Raw genomic sequence first — 18,142 nt, forward strand, 5'->3', positions numbered from 1 at the left:
CGTTTCTTTTCCCTTCAGCACCGATGAAGCATTGCCCTGGAGGGCTCGTCTTTCTCAGCCGTTACACTTTCACAACTCCCATGCTGCATTTTTCAAGATCAGGGAGTGGGAGTAGTATCAGATAAGAGCGAAATGAGAAGAGAGATGAGAGAGGAGGATTTAGTGTGTGGGAGGATTGCGGTTTGAGGTTGATTTGAAGCTACCCCAGGTTGCCTCCAAGCGCTGTTGTCTCCATAGTTACTTTTTTGTTTATGAGGCAGAATTTTGACTTTGGGGTTCTGTCGGTGACTCGCTGCACAGAGTCCAGGGCGTCGTGCACCGTTTCGTTTTTGTTAAAAGGGAGCTAGTAAAAGTATTGTTGGATACAAGGAGTGGCATGGGTTCAAATTAAAATATTGTATATATTTGTTTTTTAATATTACATATTGATAGTCAACAGCATTCATTTTTGTTGAATAACATTTTGGAGCAACAATAGAGGTGGAAGATAAACACTAAGTTTAACCAGCACAACCTAATTTGTTTCTTTAGAAGTTGGCACAAAAATCTGAGCGCATGATTGGCATTCGTAAATCGTTGTTGCATTTTAGATATGCAGAGGACCTGCAATGAAGGAAGACATGTTCTCTTAAATAAAGCAGAATACAAATGCCTTTCAGAAACATAAGAAAAAGAAGAGGTCACAACAGTTCAGAACATTGGCATCTAAACCATGAGTCCCCGAGTACGATGGGATAGGGAACGAGAGAGGCCAAAGCTGAAGGAAAGAGAGCGTGAAACCACAGATCAAGTGATAAAGTCAAAAAAGTAGTCGCCTGGCTCGAGGAGACTCAGCTAATCGCCACAGGAAGCCTTCGGTACAGAGAAGCCAGTCATCAATCTGGTGTGATACCTGTGCTAGGTTGGCTGTAGCCCAAAGCAAACATAGGTGAAGGGGGGCAAGGCTTCCCTTACCTTTTCCTCCTTCTGTGAATGAGCTTGTCTAATTAATATACGGGCCCTGTGTCACCAGGAAGCAATTAGAATGTGTTGAAGTTGTCACTTCTTGTGTTCATTCAAAAACAACGTTTACTTCAGGTGCCCTTACTTTATTACACAGAGCTTTGACTTGGATTAATGTATTGTATAGCTTTACCACCTATAATGTAAATATTAAAGGTAGCCTTTTAATTGTACTTTTGGACAACTTTTATAGGGCCAGTGTATGAGATGTGAGATGTGGAACACAGAAGAAGATATTTTGAGAAATGTCTCAGTGGTTTTGTCTCCATCTAATGAAAGTCAATGGGGGGGCAACATTGTATGGTTACCACCGTCCTTCAAAATAATTATACATTTCATAAATATATCTTTTAAATTATAAAATAATTTCCATTAATTATACATTATACAACTATACACAATTATAATCTTCACTTTCAATGTTTTATGTAGATAATTTAGACTAAGCAAAATCATTTGTCAGAAAGCCTTTCATAAAAACGACATCATCACATTTCTGATTTAAGCTTCTGCATCATTTCTCTAACATCTAACAACACTCTGGCAGCCATCTTGTTTGTATAAGAATAAATGTTACAATGTGTCTCCCTGGTGATGGAATACGTACATGGCAAATCAATCAATTAAACCCAGCTCTGTTGACACTTCAGCATTTCATGTTCGCTCCATAAATAGATTAAGTTACTTTTGACTTCATTGGTTTCATTAAATATTGTGTATAGTTAATCATTTTGGCATCCAGCGCTCCACATTCATCTTACCGGCCCTTTAAGGTGAGACGGGGCCCTCTGAATGCGGTTTTGTTCGTTGGGTTTACACACTCAACGGCTTGTCTGTCATACAGGACACTTACTGGCTTCATTTTAAGTCTAGTCTCGGTTGGTGCCAGGTTGGTATTTATGGCGCTCTGTGACCCGTGCTGTGGCATTGAGGATCAGTGGGGTGACAGAGAGGCCACGGTCTGGTTCAGGTGAGGCTAGGGTTTCACACTGACTCTGCAATGACTTGCACGCCCGCCTCTCTATTTTCCCTATAGCATCCACGGACCAGTTCACCCAGGGGCTTCCTCCAGCCCCATAGCTGTAAATGTCACTTGACTCATGCCACACCAACACTTACTCACAGGCCTTTAATTCCTGCCGCTTTAACAAGGTTGAACACTCCTGTTTCGTTCCCTGTGGCTTTACAAGTGTGCACTCAACACCATTGCCCCCCTATAATTCTCTCATATCAGTAAAGTTTACACCCACAAGATGGAAGTACGCTTTGATCTGGCTCAGTTTGGTGCACGCTACTGCAAGTAAAAGCGCTGTTGCTTTTAGGTTGACATATTAAAATATTTAAGAGATAGTTCAACCAAAAATGAAAATTCAGTCATCATTTACTCAACCTCTTTTTTAAAACCTGTATGACTTTCTTTCCACTGCAGAACACAAAAGAAGATATTTTGCAGAATGTTGATAAGCAAAATCTGTCGGTCCCCTTTGACTGTAGTATAGACACAAAACCAATGCAAGTCAATGGGGACCCATGGGTTTTGGTTACCAACATTCTTCAAAATATCTCATGCGTTTTGCCGAAGAAAGAAAGTCATATAGGTTTAATGGTTAATGATGAGAGAATTTTCATTTTATGGCAAAACTAACCAAAAACTTAACCAAAGCTCTACATCTTAAACCTCCAAGCATTATTTGCCCTGTGATATTTGTGTTGTGGACATGAATGAGACCTCATATCAAGTACGTTGTTACTTTCTAAGAGATAAAACTTGTGATTTTCGACCATAAAATACTAAAAAGTAACGAAATTAATTAAGGGACCTATCTAGGGACCAAAATATCCTAGAGATTTAGGAATGAGCTCTTTTAATTTGGGCATGTAAGCAAGCTGAACTCAAATACTGTAGAACCAGATTCATTTTGCACGCAGCGTGGTTCCAAACAGAAACCCCATTCAGGAAGCTCTATATTAGAGAAAGATTAGCAGTTATTTGAGCAAAGGGACAGTAAATGAAAGAGAAAGTGAACGAAAAGAGAAGCTTTAAAAAAGAAAACTGTTTTTTTGTGGTGTTTTGTGACAGCGACTTATTTTAACCCGGGCTGCATACTCTGAAAGGAAAGTTCTCATGTAGTAATGACAACTTGATTTATAATCTCAAACCTTACACACCCACACTTCTCTCTTCAGCACGTTCCTCTTTCTTTTCCCCTTTTACTCCCACTGATCTCTCTCTCTTGAACTCTATTATGAGAGTACAATCCACTCAAGTGTGCTTTCCTGTAGGTCAGTTTGGCACAGACAAAGTATTGTTGCTCAATCCGTACCATTTATGGTTAGTAGCAGTTTGATCCAAACAACACGTTAAAATATGAAGTTCACGGCGTGTTTGTTCACACGCTGTGGGAGGTTTCCCTGGTTTGTGACTGTTCGTGGCGTGATAAACATCTTGATCTTTGACCCCTCCTCCCAGAAAGCAGCTGTCATCTCTTAGCAGAACATCAGAGAATTCTTTGAAGATGAGAATGCTCATCCTTAAGTTACTGCCTGAGTAAGTGCATTGAACTGACAAATCTTGAGCAATTCCGTTGCCAGTTTTGCCTCAAATGTTTGCATATTTGAATTGATTCTGGAAAAAAGATCTGGTTCTTTAGGTAAAATATGCAAGCATCCTTTAAAAGCACTTTTAAATGCACTTTAAGCAACATTGCAAGGAATACATATTATGCAAGTTATGTAATACATCTTTCAGGGTTGTACAACTTTTCATTAAATTCAATTTATGAAAATAACTATTTGCCAAATATTTATTAGAGAATTTTAATTTTTCATAATTTTTTTATTAAAATACATTCTCTGAAAACAAGTTTTTGTTTGTGTGTGTGTGTGTGTGTGTGTGTGTGTGCGTGTGCGTGTGCGTGTGTGTGTGTGTGTGTGTGTGTGTGTGTGTGTGTGTGCGTGTGTGTAAGCATGTGCTTTACATAAATAGTTTTTGTCCTCAAGATTTTGTAAAAAACAAAAAACAAAAAAAACACAGTAAATGTAGATTTAGCAAAATGGCAAATAATAGATTGAGGGTATAGTGCATATATGGCCCTTTTTTATCCGATCAGTTAATTTTCAATTTATTTGATTTACATTTAATGAAAAAATAAATACTTGACAATTTTTTTTTAATATGTTTTTCAAACTTTTTATATTGAAGTTATATTATCTAAAAACAAGTATTTGTTTATATACTGTAAAGTATATACGCATATACAGTATATGAATTGTGTGTTCTGTCAAGACGGTGCAGTTTGTATGGGCTGTCGCCTCATTGACATGAACAATCTTGCCTTGCGTCTGTATTATTTATGTATTTTCAGACAAAAATAATGCCTGGTGTTATTTAAACCCCTTTTTAAATGTTTATGGAAAACATTTCCCGGGTGTCATTGTAATGCAGGGTTATGAAAACACAGATGTATTAAGTCAATTAGAACCTTGAGTCTTCAAAACCTTATGTAATCACAAACCCACCCATCTCCTCATGGCCTGCAGTGATGTCTGTTTATTTTATTATTATACGGTATTCACCTAAGCACACAATTAAATTCACAGTCAATATTTCATTGTCTCATGCAGCAGAACTGAATCAAACAAAGATGCTATAGGAAGCATACCAATGTTGTTCAATCCAAATCTTTAGAACCATTTCACATTTTACTTGTTTTTGTAAAACATTGAGTAATGTGAGCATCAACACAGTTGATAATGAAATAAAATAATGGGTTTGTACATCATAAAATAGTTTATTTTTAAAATATTATTTTGAATTAAGCAGGTACAACATACTTCAAATGACACTTACTTTTAATCTTTATGTTCAGAGAATTCTTGCAGACTTTTATTGAAAGAGTTTTGTGTGACATACTGAACAGTACGGCTTCCCTCCCTGCTCTTTAAACACACCCTGACTGAGCTTTCGAAGGCAAAATGCACACAGAAAGTGCTCAGGGTGAAACTTGCGGTCGAGAGCTGCAATGCATCGGCCAGTGATGGGTTCTCCACAGGTCCCACACAAAGTCCCCTGTCTAGAGTGATAGTGCTGAGAACAGAGTGGTCGACCATCCATCTCGAGAAAACAACCATCTTTAAATGGCTTCAAACAGTCCTGGAGAGAAAGATGAGACCCGAGAATGAAAAATCACATTAGGGAACTTCAAAATGTCTTAATTGCTTATACTGCAATGAGATTAAATACAGAGCAAATAGAAACATGACGGAAACACAGAATGGAATCGAGTCTGCAGTTTATTTTACATAAGAAAGACCCCAGGAATCTCTCTGTTCCATAGGAAATCTAAACAATGTCATAAACATTTATCTTCAAGACCAAATAATCCCAATTAAACATGTATTTTTATCATGTCTCGAGTAATGTGTGCATAATTTTTTTTTTTTTTTTTATATTTTTACAAAGAATTTTAGAATAAAAAAAATAATTGTTGAAAAATAGGTTACCTGGTTTAACTGGTCTAATATTAGTTAACTTAATAAATTTGATGGAAACTCGTTGTGTTGACTAATATTTTTATGTTGAATTAACTCAACATTTTAAAGAGTACATATCTAGAGTTTTTTTAGATCTTACTTTGGTTTATGTAGTGTCCAACAACAAGTTTATGTACATAGAAATGTACATAGGTGTAAAAACACTATTATTTTGTTATAGTAGGCAGTTATTGTTACCCTTCTTCTTGACTGATTCTCAAATGATTCGTTCTGCAATTCATCTGTCTATTCCCCTCTTTTCCACTAGCCTAGTCGTGATTCGTCAGAAGGTCTAGTCTGTTGTGATTGGTATGTGGGAAAAGAGTTAAGTTTTCGCGGGCAGTCCTAGCAGAACGTAGGCAGGGACTATTAGTAGTGGCATACATCCGCGGCAGTTCGCGAATCGGACTAGGGACGACTCGTTTGCGTGATCCGGAGTCGACTCCCTTTTTTCCAAGCTAAGAACTTTGTTATTCATTCACCTTCGGATTTACAACTTGGCAGACTGCTTACTTGCAAACGCGGCAACATTACACACCGCATGAACATTTCATGATCTCATGTTATGTACTCTTTAAGGAAACCAGGTAACTTATTTTTTTTTAAGTTGAAACAACAAGAAACAACAAATATTATTTTAAAGTGTATTATAAAACTTGTCTTATGGGTTAAAACAGGGGGTAAAATAAGAAAGTTGGATATTAAAGCAACATTTAAAATGTAGAAGAATATTAATTTCACTTCTAGAGTGATAGCAATTCACTTTTGAAGCTCACCACAATAGAACAGACTGACTGACTCCAAATTCCTTATTTATAAGCAGTGAATGATTGTATTGCATTCCAGTCTTCCACCTCACTAACTCACTCACCGCACAGACAAAGCAGTCGGGGTGCCAGGTTCCATTGGCTGCAGACAGATAGTTCTCCTTCACTGGTTCTCCACAACCAGAGCATTTGGGTGCAAAGAGGCGGTAGAAATCCCTGGGGCAATATGGTTTACCATCTTTTTCCATAAACCCTGGCAAGAAAAATTACAAATGCTGGAATGACAACCACAGTCTAAAAAAAATTAGCATGTGTGGGGTATTGGGATATACTTTTACGCCCAGCTAGCTGTCTTACCTTCAGGTCCAAATAGATCTCCACAGTCGGAGCAGAAGAAATGTTCTGGGTGCCAGGTTTGATCCATTGCTGTTAAAATGTTCTGAGCAAAACAATTATAATAACTTAACTGAATAAATATCTGTGATTGGAAAATGAAACATCTTTCCTATTTATTAAGTTAATATTTGTGGTGTCAGTAGCTGAGGGTGTCCTGGAAGGGTTTTATAGGTTTTGGGCTGTATTTTGTTCATTTTATTTTATTTATAAATGCAGTGTAACATTCTCAAATAATAAAAGTTGATCAATTATGAAAGGACACATGAGCTCCATATTAAAACATAAAATAAATGCAAGCTTTACAGTATGAGTAGAAACAGATCACCTGAATAATAGGACCCTTGCAGTAGCCACAGCGAGGAGCGAAGAGGCTTTGGTAGTCCGTCTCACAGTATGGTTTGCCATCTCTCTCGAAGTAACCACATGTGCCAACCTCTGCCCTGCACTCCGTACATACAAAGTGTTCTGGGTGCCACACCTGACCCAGAGCTGTGATCATCTGCATAAGGAAAATACACATGCTAAAGTGCTGCAGAAAATTAGGGGCAACATCAGTCTTTATTCTTTTGTTATTCTACCTTCCCTGTGATGATCTTGCCACAGGAAGCGCAGTGGCCTTTTCCAGCAGTGTGGACCCCCATCTTCTCCATGTCTGAGCTAAGGGAGCCCAGCAAGTCGTCTATGGCATCCACACTCTTAGATATTTTTCCAGACAGAGGTGGATGCTGTGATTTATTAGCTTCTGCATTTTCCTCTGCTGGTTTTCCACTATCACATTGTGTAGTTGCTGCTGGATTTCTGTCCTTTATCAACTTGCGAGCGATTGGAGGTGGGTTTGATGTGGGTGCTTGTTCCGGAAGCTACAAAATACAACAAAATTTGGTCAATGCGAGTATATAACCTTACTTTATGTATGAATTAAGATTTTTTTCTAAACACTTATGTGCCTTTGCTGCCCTCTACTGTTACTACTTGTTAATTACATTAATACAAAACATGTAGCTGGGGCAAGAAAAGGTCAGCAACTGATGTAGATCATGTTTTTTACCTACCCCAAGATCTAAACCCAAAAGTTCATTCATGATGGAGTCTAACTCTCGTGTGGCCGTGGTGGGACTCATCACTCCTGTCTCCGAGGGCGTTGGAGGCACACTAGAAACAGATTATTGTATTTAGTGAACATAGTACATTATTGAACATTATATTCTCAGTGGTCACCTCAAAGCATGGCACGCATGCCTAAATGTTGTCTCGGCAGATCTGAAAGTCCAAATGTTCAGTTCTATACAGGGGACGGACTTTAGTCTATATTTGCAGGCGTCAATACCTGTATGTATGATTGAAATAGTTTGTTGTTGGTCCAAAGGAATCAGTCTGTAATGAAGAGACAACAGCATTACAATGGAATTGGATATGTTTTCTTTTTTTATAGAGAGTTAAAAACTTAAATGCTTTGCAGCAGAAATGAAAACCGAAATAAATGTGTCTGATAGTGTATGTTAACTACCGGTTCATGCTTAGGTGTATCCCTTTTAACTGAAGCTCCTGGCGTGAGTGTTTTGGGTGGAATCATTTCAGGACCAGTTGAAGTTTGTGAGGAGTTGTTGGCCAACTCTTCTAAAAGCATGTCTGTAAAAAATCCCACATCACACTCCTGAAATTATTTATTGGAAAAACTGAAGCAATCAGGGTAAGTATTACGATATGAAGCAATCAATGTCATTTCCTGAGGAAGTGAAAAGGCGAGTGACTCTAGCAACACAACGGATGTAGAAAACAGAACATGAAAAACAACTACATGCATTTCAAACGTTCCAACATACTTTTGCTGACACATAAAAGTATTTTGTTTTATATGGATATGAATGGTCAGCCTCTCAACTCTTTGATATTTTTTAAAGAAAGCATACATGTGCAGTACTGTATCACTTAATTAACCAAACAGCTACAATTTCAGCTGTATTATTTTAGATGAAATCTTATCAAACACTGACAATATACATTAAAGAATTTTGCCCCTACCAAATTTCTCCACAACAGCAAAATTGCTTATAACAGGGAAGCAAAGTAAATGTAACATTTATCCCCATCTGTAAAGTAGGATAAAGTGTCCCATGCAGAAAAAGTTGCATGTAGAAGTGTGCAGCCTATGTATGGGTACTAAACTTCATACGAATTGATATTTTTAATACGGCCCTTCCTTCCTGTAACTGTTGTATTGAAGTAACACAAACTTTTTCCACGTTCGGTTAACCTTTATTCTGTTACATCCTGACAGTGGTAAAGCACTAGCCGCATTGAAACTATAGCGATTTTAGGGGCATGTCTCGCTAATTAGAAAAATAATTGAATAAAACAAAATTGAATAAAAGAGTAGGCCTATGCCAGTGATTATTTCTCACAGCAATACCTTGCACACACCTGCTTGTATGCCAGTTTTAAAAGATACCTTGTTGTTTAGCAAAAATGCAGAGGATGATCAAGAAGAATCTCTGTCTCAGTTATTGGATTACAAACTAGTCACACCTTTAGGCTATGGATCAAGATTTTACTTCATATTTAGTGTTAGAATGACACAGAATGCTGAACAACTCACCAAGTTCTTCCATGCTGGTTTATAGATTGAGATGAGTGACAAGAAGTGTGTGCTGTGTGTTCCTCGCGAGCGTGTACGTGCGTGAGCGATCATGTACAGGCAGCTGTGGGCACAGCCCAACACATGTGAAACTGATGTTGCTTCCTTTTTATGTTCTTGTTGTCTACATCATCTATATCATTCTGGTGCTCTTTCCTCGATTCATTGGCAGAGATTATTATTATTTTAAATTGGGGGGGATGAAGCAGTATAGTTGTACCACAAACCAAATAAAGTTTTAAATATACAAAATAAAGTGTATTTAGCAATGAGAGTCAGCTTCTCTTTATAAACATGATCTACTAACATATGTAATTTGTCATTTAATGTGTCAATTTACATTTACATTTATGCATTTGGCAGAAGCTTTTATCCAAAGCGAATTACATTGCATTATCCTATACATTTATACTTAGGTGCAATCCCCTGGATCGAACCTACGATCTTGCTCTTATCACTGAGCTACAGGAAAGCTAAATGTGTAATGTATCAAGTCTATGACAAATTGTGCATTTAAGAGGATTTTTTTTAACCTAATATAAAAAAATGATTTATCTAAACACTTTTGAATGCCTGCAAAGCATTATTAATTGAGAATTAGACCATACCACCAATGTATCAGTTACTACATTGAATATAAAATATCAACCTAGGCCTGTGCAAACAAATGATGTTAGATATTTTTTTAACTAATGTCTATTTCTTGTTTTTTTTCTTCCAATTTAAGTTTCTTCATGGGTTCAATGAGTGGGTATACGTCCACATATGCACTAATAGGAAAAACACACGAGTAGTTTCATCACATGTTCGAGAATGTAGGAAGCCAAATCACTGTAGATACTGTAAAATATATTATTCTCAGAGTACAGCTTTCCCAATTCGTGGGCTGCAACCTTGTAAGGTCACGGACTTAAAAAAAGAGGAATTGTTCTTCAAAGCACGTAGCCTCAAAAGTCAAAGAACCAAACTGAAATGAGATGCTCTCGCCACGCAGATGATTTCCTGACAGCAGCAGGACACAGAGGAGACGTTTCTGACTTTTTTCAACAAATACGGATCCAGAAAATGTATATTTAAGTTGAGACAATATGAGACGTTTATGTAGATTAACACAGCCCAATAATTACATTTAATAATAATTTTAATTCTAAAAAAACTAAAGCCCATTAAACTTTAGACCTGTGCCTATTTATTATACATTTTGTTAAAAGTCATTGTGCAATATTATTGTTATTATTTTACTGAATAATTATTTATTGTGTCTTTTTATGTTGATGTTATTGCTTTTGTTTAATTTTTATCGTTGTTCTTGTTTTTTTTTGTTATTTTCTAAGGTAACTGTACTGTACTTTTGATTGAAATGTAAATGTTTTTTGTATTTACCCTTGGCAAAAAAAAGGAGAAGAACACAGCCCCCGAACACGGATACAGCCTACATTTCCCATGTATCCTAGCTATGCCGTGAAGCATTGTGGGAAGCTAAACTTCCGATTAGAATTTTTCGCTTTGTTTGGCATGTTACTCTGGTACTAAATACATAAAAGTGATAAGATTTCAGGCGTTATTCTTATTTTCTTCTAGATGAAACGCATCACGTAGCCTACTTCTCAGTATTTGCGCACAGTTTATCGATTGACTCGAGCGGCTCCTCCTTAAAAGGGCAACAGTTTCAGCGAGTGGACCCAGCAAACACTAGCACACAGGATCATAATGAGGGTCTGCAAATATTGTCTTGTTTATGTTTTGAACTGTAACCTAACTATTGAATTGCTTAAAATGCTTATTTTTCTAATTAGTCTTAATTACTGCGAATATTTCAATACATTGTGCTAGTTCAATCAATTCTGTCATCGTATATTCACCCTCTATGATTTTCTTTCTTCCGCAGAACAGCACTGTCCCCCATTCACTTCTATTGTATGGGCACATAACCAGGGCAAGTAAATGAGGTCCAGTTAACAACATTCTTCAAAATATTTTCTTTGTGTTCTGCTGAAGGAAAACGGGATTTGAAATGACAAGAGGGTGAGTAAATGATGACAGAATTTTTGTTTGAAATATCACTGGACCTTTTAGATCAGGTCCAACAGTAGCTTCATACTTATTACTGTGTCCCCTACTGTATCCCCTGTAGGTTACATATAAACTTTTTATTTATTGGAATTAATACGATAACCACTTCGGATAAAGTATCTGCTAAATGCATAAATGTTCATTTAAATTTGGTATATAATCTTGCCCCATTCACCTGCAAGACCAGGCTTTATAAGATCTATAATGCTGAATAACCTTATTTATTATTATTTCTTTTGTTGCTGCATACCAAAACTCACATAATATCTTTTCACTTACAAGGTTGTTTGATTGCCAGCTGTCAGTGTGATGACTTCTAAAAACATTCTGCGCAGTCAGCGGCGCAGGGAACTGGACGCACGCAGGAGTAAATCGCGGGTGCGCCTGGGCTCGTGCCTGCAGAGCTGGGGTCAGCTCAAAGAGGAACTGGGCTTCACGCTTCACTCAGAGCTTGCCCAGCATCTCCTAGACAGGTATAATACAGTCATCCTATTATACAGAGAAATAATGTTACCCATATACCCACTAGATGACAGTTCATTGGCTGGGTAATGCAAAATGCAGAATTTCATCTGCAGCTGTTGATTCTGGCTTTAAAGCAGAAATCTAAATCTTTCCATTTGTTCTGATCCAGTTCCAGATCGTACAGGGGACGACTGGAATTAGGAGTGAGGTTTAGAGGGAATGTAGACAGAAAAAAAAGATGATGGTTATGTACTTAAAAACATTCATTTTTGGCTAACAGTCAAGTCTTTTGGTGGTGTGAACGTTTGTAGATAATTTGTGGTCTAACTGGCGGCTACATCTGCGCTCTGTTTTGCAGCTACTATTCCAGAATTTGTATCAAGTGCTCAGGTAAACTTGAGATTGTGGGTGTTTAAATACATTTTATTTTTGAATGTTCTTTGAATGAACTAAATAATGTTCACGTCTTCCGGTTTTCGATTATCCACCCCCTTTGAGGTTCTATTTATGGGATTGCCTTTTTTAGCTAATGAGAAACCAGATGCCAAAAGAAGTCTGTCAACTACCACGGAATCTTTGCAGGAACTTATTCTGCTGGTCCACAACCATGGACAGAAATGCCCCCTTCCACTTGTCCTGCAGTCTAAGACTATAACAAAACAACAAGAGCAGAATAAGAGTGCCCATGAAACAGGAAGAACAGTTCTGCAATCTGAGTCCGAGGACTATGGTTACTTATCTGGGGTGGACATGTGTCTAAAATACACTTGTGATGGTGGCCATCATTTTTCGTGGTCTCCTATTGAAAGAGTGAAATCTAAAAATGAGAGAGATGGCAACAGTGGAGATGTGTCCCCCGCTAGTCCGAAGAGGCCCAGACGGGGCAATGAGCAATTGGTGGAGCCAATCACTTTAAGCCAAGAGTTGCCTAAAGTGACAACCCGACAACGACAGGGACGTAAACATGACGTTACTTTAAATAAATCAGAAGAGAGAAGTGAGGCAGGATCTGAAATTTCTGGAGACAACAAAAATGCAGGTGACCTAGATTAAAATGAAGAATTGACTCAAAGTGCTGTTATTTTCAAGAACTAAATACCATCTTGTGTTAAGATGTCACAGTGACTGAGACTGAACAGGATGCTGTCCATGAGGGAGGAAATGATGAAACTGATGTCTCTCACCTTTCGGAGCATAAGTACATATATCTGCATATTTTGTTATTTAGTAGTCGTAATGTTTAGCTCTCTTCAGTTTTTGTGGTACACGTTTTCAGTTCAGCCGAAAATGATGAGATGGAGAATAACATTTTTAAATGACTGTATTTTAATTCTGTCACCTAGCATTGAAGAAACTGCAGTGCTTAATTTAACCAAAAGAGGGAACCAGAGGAGAGTAGATGCTTCAGATAAGCAGAACGCCAACAGAAAAGCAGGAATGCTTGAAAATAATTGGTAAGCTCATAGTTTCATAAATGTATTCTAACCAAATCCCAATAAATTAAACTACAATTTTCTCTCTAGCCCACAGTCTTTGAAAGATGACATGTCTCAGATCAGTGGCAGGAAGAAAAGGTTTGTTCTCTCTTGATAGCAAAGTAAACTAATTTCTTTGTTATAATACAGTATTTTTAAAATGTATATGCTGCCTGTCCTTTTGCTTTATTACATATATACCATTAAAGGAAAATCCTGTCATGATTTACTCACCCTCAGGTTGTTCCAAACCTGAATAAATGTGTTTTTAAACACAAACGAATGTCAATAACCAAAGGGATCTCATACCCCATTTACTGCCATAGTAGGGAAAATAAATACTATGGGAGTCAAAGAGGATGGGATCTGCTTGGTTAGTGACATTCTTCAAAATATATTCCTTGATGTTTGGCAGAACTAAGAAATTTATACAGATTTGGAACAATCTGAGGGTGTGTATATGATGACAGAATTTTTCCCTTTTAATGTTCTATTATATGTTACTGTTGTCTTACAGGAAAATAACACAGAAAGTAATTTTGCCTTGCGAGTTTGTGGGCTGCGATAAGATTTTCTCCAGTCGGCAATATCTAAATGTGAGTGCTGAGTCAAGCCAGTATTCATGACATAATCATTAATCTTAGGTGGACTTAAACAACCCAAAAAAGAAAAGGCCTGTGTTGTGTATTATTCTGCATTGTCAGTACAAAAACATACACAGTTTAGCATAGCAGATGCTTTTACCTGACAAAACACACATTACACTGTACTTTTAATCCATAATGTAAATGTGTATTCTTGATTAATTAAACCCAGGACTTTAGCTTTGCTGATGCCAGTAGAGGGACATCAATATCAATACAGTTTCATATTATTTATAAGAATAAGAAATGCTGGTACAGTTTACCCAAAGATAAAAATTCTGTCATCATTTACTCATCCTCGAGTTGTTCCAAATCTGAATAAAGTTTTTTGTTCTGATGAACACAAAGATATTTGGAAGAATGTTTGTAACCAAACAGTTCTTGGCCACTATTGACTACCATAGTAGAAAAAATTGCTTTATAAATTTCTATGTTCTGTTGAACAGAAAATAATATATTTTGAAGATTGTTGGAAAGCAAACAGTGTACAACTTTTCAATACCATTGTAATTTTTTCTACTGTCGCAGTCAATGGTGTCCAGTTCTGTTTAAATTACAAGCGTTCTTTCAAATATCTTTCTCCGTGTTCATCATAACAAAGAAATTCATACAGATTTGGAGCAATTAGAGGATCAGTAAATGATAACAGAATAATTATTTTGGGGTAAACTGTCTCTTTCATATGGGTTTACATACTTTATGAGTAAACTGTAACATAAAGTGCTACCAATGTACTTTATTGTGTTTTGATGGAAACAACTAAGTGAAGCCAGTACATCTCACAAACTGTTCCTCTTCTCAGCATCACGTCAAGTACCAGCATCTCCAGCAGAAGACCTTCTCATGCTCGCACCCCACCTGCAATAAGTCGTTCAACTTTAAGAAGCATCTGAAAGAACATGAGAAGCTGCACAGCAGTGAGTGTTAAAAATGAACCAGTGTTTAAACCATACAATGATATACACTACGTATATCATTTTCTCTTAAAGGAGCCAGTCTTTGCTGTTTTTGAGGCAAAAAAAATGCATTATATTTTACATATTTCAAGTCTATTGTTCACCGCTGTCCCTCTTCTCACTAAACGACTGGATTTCTTCCGGTCTATGTAAAGTTCCTCCTTCCGAAATGCTCTGATTTGTAAAGCTGACCCAGTCTGTCGTGATTGGTTCCCTGCTTAGAGTGTGTCAGAGCCATTGATAGAGAGAGTTCTGCCAACGGAAGTCCAAAAACCTGGAGCCTCACGTGATTCATGGAGCCTTCAAAAAGTTCCAGGAAGTTATGTTTTCTCTTTAAATGGTTTATTTCTTTCATTTTTTTATTCATTAAATGGCTTTCCAATGGCGTTACTAGTAACTTCCGGGAACTATTGAAACTGTGAAGAAACTGTTCCATTGCAGTCAGGTTTTTGACTATCCACGCGACTCTCTCTGTAAATGGCTCTGGAAGGTGTGTGTGAAGATGTTCCACCCATACTACATCAGCCTCTCTGCATGTGTATTAATAAACCATGCCTTTGAACAATAAACAGTAAAAATGGTATCAACTTCACTTTATCAGTTAAAAACATGCGGATTGAAGTTAATAGTTCTGCTAGTGCCTGTGCAAACGTCAATCTTTGTTAGAGATCACAATTTAATCCTACTATGGCGAGGGAAATGAAATGAATGTCAGACTGGTTTTATTAATTAACACTAATAACAGAAGCGTTAGTTTTGCCTTTTGATATTGGACCAGAGTTAGATAATAAAACAAGCAGATTGAGTAGGAGACAATTGCAAGCAGGACTTCAAGGGTGTTTCATAGAAGTGTTTAAGAGGTAAGCAAACACACATACAATATCAGTGTATTACACAGCTTTCACAGTCGATGTCAAAGTCATGGAAGCTGTTATCTGACTGTTGGTTATCTTAGAATGTGTGTAGGGGAATTCTTATTACCAGCTGTAGGACTGTGATGAAAGTGAAAGTGAAAGTAGTTTAGCTCGTAGCTCAGTCAAATGTTTACAAGGCCATTTTTTTTGCGAATTCCTTTGGGCGGAGCTTATTAAAAGCACTCGGAATAGTGACATCATGTACCCAGGAAGTAGAGGGCTGAAGGCCGATCCAGCCGTTCTCTGTAGTCCTTGAAAAGCGAATTCTGTTTAAGACAATATCTCGCTTGGCACTGAACTTTGAGCTTTATCATTTTCCTGGTATTATTTATGCTCTAACAGCAACATTACAAACTAACTAAAGGTTGGAAAATGGGATCGTGGGAACGTACTCTTTAACATTAGTTGCATTAAGGTTATAATATTAAGAAAATAAAATAATTAAATCTTCTAAGTAAATGTTCTTTGTGCATGTTGTTTGTGTCTGTAAGATCAGAGAGACTATATCTGTGAGTTCTGTGCCCGGGCCTTTCGAACCAGCAGTAACCTGATCATCCATCGGAGGATACACACTGGAGAGAAACCGCTGCAGTATGGGTTTCACCACACACACCTTTTGTTTATTCCCAAGCTTACATTACTAATTTTTGCATGAACATTTTAAACGACGTCCTATTATTTAACTTGTCATTGTGAGGCGCACACACCTCACAAAGTTTGTTTTCTGACCTTCTGATGCAAAATACACACACAACAAAATATAACTTGCTTTTCTGAGTCTGGGAAGCACTACGAACCTCCTTGAGCATAAATTGTCTGTCCGGCATGTTTACTATGTGACCCTGGATCACAAAACCAGTCTTAAGTAGCACGGGAACATTTTTAGTAAAAGACAAAAATACATTGTGTGGGTCAAAATTGATGATTTTTCTTTTATACCAAAAATCATTAGGATATTAAATAAAGATCATGTTCCATTAAGATATTTTTAAATTTCCTACCTTAAATATTGGTTAACAACAGTGCCCCTGTTTAACAACTTCAAAGGCAATTTTCTCAATATTTAGATTTTTCTGCACTCTCAGAATCCAGAGTTTTAAACGGTTGTATCTCCGCCAGATATTGTCCTATTCTAACACCTCATACATCAATAGAAAGCTTATTTATTCAGATTTCATATTATGTAAAAATCACAATTTCGAAAAATTGGATTGACAGAAAATCGGATTTATAGTCTACACAAATCTATCTACTATTGCAGTTTCTATTTTATATAAATCCACTGGCATTATATGTCTTTCACTCTCTGTCTCGCTCTATTTCAGGTGTGAGGTGTGTGGATTTACCTGTCGCCAGAAAGCCTCTTTGAACTGGCACATGCGCAAGCACAACGCTGAGAGCGCTTACCAGTTCCCCTGTGAGATCTGCGGCCGTCGCTTTGAAAAAAGAGACAATGTCACAGCTCACCGCAGCAAGAGCCACCCTGACTACAGTGCACCCACGCTGCAAACCTGCTTTTCTGTGTCTTCTGTCTCGGACCCACTCCCGCAGACATCAGTGCAGCACAGATCTTCCCCTGTTGCTTTCGTGAATGACAGCACTCGAGCATAACATCTGTGGTGTTTTGTCTATAAATACGTAATAGTTTGTGGATCCCTGCTTCGAAGAACACAAGCCTTGAAGCGTTAAAAATGAAATATTATCAAAAGCTGATACAATGGCTATTTATGATCCAGATGAGCTTTTAAGTTCTTTATGTCATGTGTTGCTGAATCTTGGCCTCTGTTAAACTGACCTGAATTTGCATATTAATTAATTGTCATTACTGTAGTTTTGTTTATGATGGGTATTATACATTACTAGTGAGTAACGTTAGAAGTATAGCATTTAGCCTTGCGTTTTATATATCTTATGGTTAAGAGATGTTGTGTACAATTTATGAAAAACATTGTGTTTACTTTTTGGAGTAAATAAATCTGAAAAAATGTTTTGATAACAAATGGACAACATTTAACAATATATTAATAGTATTATTTTACATTTATGATAAAATCATTTTTTTATATATATTTTCACACGTGTTGAATGCTTCTTTGTGGTGATTTGGATAGCGGAATGTCGAAACGCAATACATTTAATTTACATACATTACAATAATCGAACTGGAGAGTTCCCGCCTTTTGTACGATCCTATGTTGACTGACAAGCAGTTTATCCAACGACACAAGTCCAAAACAGGTAGGCGTTGCCTGTTGCATAGAACCGCCATCCCAATGGCTCGA

General features: G+C 37.3%; 2 protein-coding genes across 5 annotated transcripts; one reads left to right on the forward strand and one right to left on the reverse strand.

Annotated features, from left to right (window-relative positions):
- Positions 1-4,773: 4,773 nt before the first annotated feature.
- On the reverse strand, positions 4,774-9,405 carry lpxn (leupaxin). The gene is made up of 9 exons (XM_056773142.1): positions 9,295-9,405; positions 8,206-8,327; positions 8,026-8,072; positions 7,751-7,850; positions 7,277-7,558; positions 7,024-7,197; positions 6,660-6,741; positions 6,407-6,555; positions 4,774-5,155 (listed from the first exon to the last, which is right to left on the reverse strand). Exons 1-9 carry the CDS (start codon positions 9,305-9,307, stop codon positions 4,889-4,891), a joined length of 1,236 nt encoding a protein of 411 aa, XP_056629120.1. The 5' UTR covers positions 9,308-9,405; the 3' UTR covers positions 4,774-4,888.
- A 1,405-nt stretch (positions 9,406-10,810) lies between these two features.
- On the forward strand, positions 10,811-17,847 carry znf692 (zinc finger protein 692). 4 transcript variants are annotated; one of them, XM_056730097.1, is made up of 12 exons: positions 10,811-11,049; positions 11,222-11,358; positions 11,689-11,879; positions 12,230-12,261; positions 12,398-12,910; positions 12,985-13,069; positions 13,215-13,325; positions 13,395-13,445; positions 13,864-13,942; positions 14,793-14,907; positions 16,352-16,451; positions 17,186-17,847. In XM_056730097.1, exons 3-12 carry the CDS (start codon positions 11,716-11,718, stop codon positions 17,469-17,471), a joined length of 1,536 nt encoding a protein of 511 aa, XP_056586075.1. In that variant the 5' UTR covers positions 10,811-11,049; positions 11,222-11,358; positions 11,689-11,715; the 3' UTR covers positions 17,472-17,847. The 4 variants fall into 4 exon arrangements, with proteins under 4 accessions (XP_056586075.1, XP_056586077.1, XP_056586076.1 ...); XM_056730099.1 differs by having other exon boundaries at positions 11,705-11,879; XM_056730098.1 differs by having other exon boundaries at positions 11,227-11,358.
- Positions 17,848-18,142: the final 295 nt, after the last annotated feature.

Source organism: Triplophysa dalaica, chromosome 18 (genome assembly GCF_015846415.1).
Source record: "Triplophysa dalaica isolate WHDGS20190420 chromosome 18, ASM1584641v1, whole genome shotgun sequence".
NCBI classification, from domain to species: Eukaryota; Metazoa; Chordata; class Actinopteri; order Cypriniformes; family Nemacheilidae; genus Triplophysa; species Triplophysa dalaica.

Bases quoted from the DNA above. Each gene is read 5' to 3' on its own strand.
- lpxn (XM_056773142.1), bottom strand. The intron at 7,559-7,750 runs GTAGGTAAAAAA...TGTATTTTGTAG, and splicing joins TTTTGGGTTTAGATCTTGGG to CTTCCGGAACAAGCACCCAC. The intron at 7,198-7,276 runs GTAGAATAACAA...TTCCTTATGCAG, and splicing joins GCAAGATCATCACAGGGAAG to ATGATCACAGCTCTGGGTCA.
- znf692 (XM_056730097.1), top strand. From the start codon at position 11,716: ATGACTTCTAAAAACATTCTGCGCAGTCAGCGGCGCAGGGAACTGGAC. The intron at 13,070-13,214 runs GTACATATATCT...TCTGTCACCTAG, and splicing joins TCTCACCTTTCGGAGCATAA to CATTGAAGAAACTGCAGTGC. The intron at 16,452-17,185 runs GTATGGGTTTCA...GCTCTATTTCAG, and splicing joins ACTGGAGAGAAACCGCTGCA to GTGTGAGGTGTGTGGATTTA.